Source organism: Python bivittatus, unplaced genomic scaffold, assembly GCF_059951505.1.
Source record: "Python bivittatus isolate LINGU-HERP-01145 unplaced genomic scaffold, Pbiv_v1 ctg000980_np1212, whole genome shotgun sequence".
In the NCBI taxonomy this organism is placed as follows: Eukaryota; Metazoa; Chordata; class Lepidosauria; order Squamata; family Pythonidae; genus Python; species Python bivittatus.
In genome coordinates this window covers 45,594,890-45,599,868 of record NW_028277125.1, presented here as the reverse complement: position 1 = coordinate 45,599,868, position 4,979 = coordinate 45,594,890, and the positions used below count along the sequence as shown (strand labels likewise).

Below are 4,979 nucleotides of genomic sequence, written 5' to 3'. Positions count from 1 at the left end.
AGGAGGCAGCGCAGGCCCCATTGTCGCTTGTCACTTCACAGAAGAGGCCTCATTTGTCCCCAGTTTTCATGCTTTACGCTAAAAATTACAACGCCATCCATTTCCAAAGGGGAGAAAGATTGATTTCGCCTGAGAGAAACTGCTCCCTCAAGCCCTCCCCCGAAGACACGCACACGAAACTCACAGTGCCCCCCCTTAGTTGGAACCCCCAGTTCTTCCCCTCTCTGCCCCCCTTCGCTTGGCCGCGGGGTCCGCCAGGTTTGCGTTTCTCACATAAATTTCATCAAGAATGGGGAAACACGCGTTGGAGGGTCAAAAAGACAGAACGAGCTGTTATTGGGAGGCAAGAGAGATGCATTTAGAAGAATAAAAAGGAAGGGGTGGAAATTAAAGACCACTTGGCCCCAAAGTGATAATCAAGAAACCAAGATTTACCTGAAGGTTTCCCACTCCCACCCACCTTTTTGGCAGTTAGGTGGGGTGGGGATCATGATTTTCAATACGTATTCTGTAAGTCTCTTCCTCACTCCCCTTATAAAAGCAAGCTATTTAACGTTTTCCTTTTTTAAAAAATCCATATCAATAGTGCATGATTTAGAAATAGAGAACTTTGCATTTTAAGAATACCTTGTTAGAAACGAATCCAGAGATTAAAGTGGAATCTATCGAATAAATGTGATGATTCTGCATGCAAACACAGAGACATCTGCTTCATAAATATATCTCCTATATGTTATATTTTAAAATAAAGGTATGTGTGCAAATACACACACCGAGTCACACAGATCCTGTTTCAAAATTTCATCATTTTGTTCCCATGAAAGTTCCACCATCTGATGACACACACAGTTATGCACCTTAAGGTGAAGGTGTTATTTCTTTAGAATGTAACACACATCCCCCCAAATTTACTTTTGTCTCTTAACCAATTGTGCTTGGTTTGAAGTGCATGATTCTTGTTGATAATTATTTAGCTCAAAAAGGCAGCTAACTTGTTCTATCCTTCTGTAGCTAAAAAGAAGCTCCACTATTCTTAAAATGTTTAAGGAATTAAATTTGAATCCCAAACCATCGGGCTTTCTAAGGACTTTAATTCTCAAAGAAAACCTTAAAAATGCATATATTAAAATTTTAAAGGTTTTATTGTTTAGGAAAAATCTCATCTGTACAACTTTAAGAGACAGCAACATTGTCTCTGTGGTAACTTAAATAACCAGGCCTTTAAAACTGTTTTTTACAGATCAAAGAAAAAATCTATACATTTGTATTTATAGTCCTAATATCCTCATCTGTTGACGATAGGATGTTATTTATTATTTATATTATTAGCAGTCATATTAGTCTTACTATTTTTCTAGCATGCAAAACAATTCTAAAAAAGAGTAAAAAATAAGTAGATTCTTTTCTGAAACCACCTTCATATAAAAATGCAAAAGGCAGCCTTTCTTTTTCTTAAATAAAAGCACAACAATAGCAGTAAATGGTAAAAATAGTTTTTAATCGATAAAATGAGGCAGAAATCTCATTTGGGACCAAATCCTAGGTGCTGGGGGTGGAGGAGGGGGTTGAGGGGAAAAAAAAGTATATATTTCAAACTTCCATAGAGGCCATACCCCCACAATATTTCAGAAAAATAGGAACAAATAATAAAGGTAAAATAAACCAAATTAAATTAATTAAATAAAGATCGTGCATATAGGAAACATGCAAGAAAAAGGAATCAACTGCTAGCCAGAGTCCAACTTAAATCTCACATAAAGTGATTTTTTAAAAAGCAAAATAACTGCCTAACAATGCATCGAAGTAGTGGAATTTATTCCAAGATTATGAGTTCTCTTATAAACAAGAACAAAAATGTATATCATTAATAAAAAAAAAACCTAAAAAAGTAAGTATCCAATAGATATGCTTAAATATATTTATACAGAAGTTACCCATAATTGCACAGTTCCAAAAATGATAGCTACCTGCTTAGGCAGCTGTTGGGATATTGATTCATACTATCATCATCATCATCATCGTTGTCGTCGTTGTCATGGTCACAAGTATGATTATTTTATATTGCTTATTGCTTTTGTTGGAGGGGGAAACAACTGAGTTGTCAAGGAAGTGAGTTCCAATCCCCCCTAAAGTCCGGTGGGCTTCCCCCCTCCCCCGGGCTGCTGAGGAAGAAGCATGGAGGGGGGCAGTTCTCTCCTTGCCAAGAGGTGAAAGGGGAACGGGAGGGGGGAGAGAGGAAATGCGTGGCCAATTTCTCTGCTTGTTTTTGTTTGCGGGGCTGGGGAGGAGGAGGACGAGGAGGAGGACCACCACCACCATCATCACTGCCACCGTTCAGTCATCGACGTCAATTTCCACGTCTTCATCCTCCGAGCAGTCCTTGCTGCTGCCCGGCTGGTCCGTGAGAGGAGAGGCCGGGGAGAGCTGGAGGGGGCCGCTGCCTTCCAGTCCATGTTTGGGATGGGTGGGCGAAAGGGAGCGGGACTTCGCTCTCCCTTCAGGGGTTGTCTCCAGATCGGCAATGGCTACAAGATCCATCTGGCTGTTGGGTCCCAGTTTCTTGGCAGACTCCACGTCTGCTTTCATCTCTTCCAGGTCCCGCTTGAGTTTGGCCCTGCGATTCTGAAACCACGTTATCACTTGGGCATTGGTCAAACCCAACTGCTGGGCTATCTGGTCCCGGTCAGCGGGGGACAAGTATTTCTGGTACAAAAAGCGCTTCTCCAGCTCGTAGATTTGGTGGTTTGTAAAGGCTGTTCTAGACTTCCTCCTTTTCTTGGGGGTCTGCCTCTGGCCAAATATAGTCATCCCATCCCTTCCTGCAAACAGGCAGAAGAAGGCTTTTCAGTCCCTCGTGCAAACGGGCCCGCAGGCATAGAACGCGCGCGCCCGCCCGCAGCCCACTTCGCCGGCTTTCTCTCCCGGCCTGGGGCCGAGGAGCTGGAGCAGGGGACAAGCCCGGCGCCCCCCGAGAGCCACAGGATCCTAACGGAGCCCTGGAGACATCCATCCCGGCTTCTCCCCCGCCTCGCTATCCCTGAAAGGTCCCCGAAAGCCGTGCTGCGGCGCGCAGGCCAGGTCGGATTCGGCCGGACTCTTCTCCTTCCCGGTCAGAGGGAGAGGAGGCCCACGCTTTCCCAGGCACCGGTCTCCTGGCCACCGAGAGTGCATGGCGCTAGGACCACTATGGATATATTGGGGGTGGGAGGCGGAAATCGAATGGGTGCTCCAGAGTAGCCCAGATTTCACGCGTGGATTGCTTAATCCAGCACGGTCTAAACGGGGAGTGCGAGAGAGAAGGGAAGATGTTGGCGGTCGGGTGATCAACTGTTGGTAGAACCTCCCGACATCCCTCTAAAAGGGTCCGACCTGGAGGCTTGGCCAGGTGGAACTGCTCCTTGTTTTAGGGCCCCCTCGTTGGTTCGTTTCCAAGAAGCCGCTGTCCCTGGCTCCTCATTTCTCGAGCTGGCTGACGGGGGAAGTTCTCAGCGGACGCTCTCCAACAAACGCAATCTCGACAACCCCCCGATTCTACCCTCACCTCATCACCACCTAGAAGGAGGGAGGCCGGTGGGCCGGCCGGCCAGCCAGCCGGCGGCGGGTCTTACCTTCTGCCGCTTGCAAGACGCTGACTTCCAGTCCCTTGAAGGTCTTGCTGGCCAGCTCCTCGAGGGCACAGAGAGGCGAGGTTTGCGAGAGCAGCGCCCGGCTGGAAAGGGGCAGGGCAGCCGGGGGGTGCTTCTCGGCGGCGGAGAGCAGGTGGGCAGTCCCGCAGATGGTGTAGCTTCTCCTCACCGAGGGCTTGTTGAGGATGTCCTCGATGCTGAAGGGCGTCAGGGGCTTGTTGGAGTTGGCCGGAGGGGGCAAATGGTCCAGAGGGCTTCTCCGGCGCTCCTCCGCCGAGGCAGCTTTGCCCTCGTCTTTGGAAGTCATGCTTGGCGGGTGTTTGGGATTCCTCTCCTTCCCACCGAGGCACCCCCTTTCACTTCCTCGCTCCTCTCAGCCTGGTGTGACACCCCCTCCGCTCTTTTCTGCAATCGCCAACGCGGAAAAGGGAAGAGGAGGCGGCGAGGGGGGCGCCGAAAGAAAGAAAAGGCAAAACAAAACAGACCCCAACCCAACCCAAACCACTACCCTAAAGCGGGGATGCTGGCCATGGGACGGGAGAATGGGGGCAGTGGGGTAAAGAGGGGCTGAGGAGCCCTTCCTGGACGGCCAAGGGTCTGCAGTCCTGCCCAGGGAAAAGGTGGCCAAGGCGCTTCTGTCCCACTTTATTCTCTAGCTGGCTCTGCTCTTCGCAGCTGCTGTTTTAGGAGACACCCCCTCCCCAGTAGTTCCAGATGCCCCCTTCTCTCTGTCTATCTGTCTCTCTCTCTTTTCCCCAGCAAGAGGGGGTCTCTTCCCCAGCTAGCCTCTTCTTCCTCGGGCTGGGGCAGAAAAGGCTGCGAGAGACGGAGGCGAGGCAATTGACTCTCGCTAACAAGTGATTGTTGACTGGGAGGCGATCCTGACCCTTTTCGCCCCTCTCTCTGCCTGTCTCTTCCTCGCTCCCTCTCAAGTCTGGCCAATGCAGGCTCTCCCTCGCAACTTGGCTAGGCCATTAATTGGGAGGCGGAGGGTAGGTGGAGCCCACTTGAATTATAATGTGGAAATACCCTTGTCATATTCTGTCCCCACTATTTGCTTGGACGTATATATTTTAAAATTACATTACAGCCTGGCTTTATTGCATCAGGATAATACAGTGTGGTTGGAGGAGAAATTAAATAACCCTCCAAAATCCCATCAATATTTCCTTTCCAGTTCCACTCCCCCCTCCCGTCTTTCAGTATGATGATTATTAGACTTTTAGAAATTGTATTAGCATCATCATCATCATCATCATCATTATCATCATCATCAATATTTCTAACCAGAGGCAGAAGGAATGAACATTTCATAAGGTAAGGATTATTTTTTGTCAAAAGCTTATTCTAATT

General features: G+C 48.2%; 1 protein-coding gene across 1 annotated transcript; it reads right to left on the bottom strand.

The window, feature by feature from the left end:
- Window positions 1–2,334: 2,334 nt before the first annotated feature.
- Window positions 2,335–3,933, bottom strand: LBX1 (ladybird homeobox 1). Its single transcript, XM_007422072.2, has 2 exons — window positions 3,609–3,933; window positions 2,335–2,819 (listed from the first exon to the last, which is right to left on the bottom strand). The coding sequence occupies exons 1-2, from the start codon at window positions 3,931–3,933 to the stop codon at window positions 2,335–2,337; spliced, it is 810 nt and encodes a 269-aa protein (XP_007422134.1).
- Between the last annotated feature and the right edge of the window lie 1,046 nt (window positions 3,934–4,979).

Coding starts and splice junctions, on each gene's coding strand:
- LBX1 (XM_007422072.2), bottom strand. CDS start 3,933: ATGACTTCCAAAGACGAGGGCAAAGCTGCCTCGGCGGAGGAGCGCCGG. Junction 2,820..3,608: donor CGTCTTGCAAGCGGCAGAAG/GTAAGACCCGCC, acceptor GCCTGTTTGCAG/GAAGGGATGGGATGACTATA.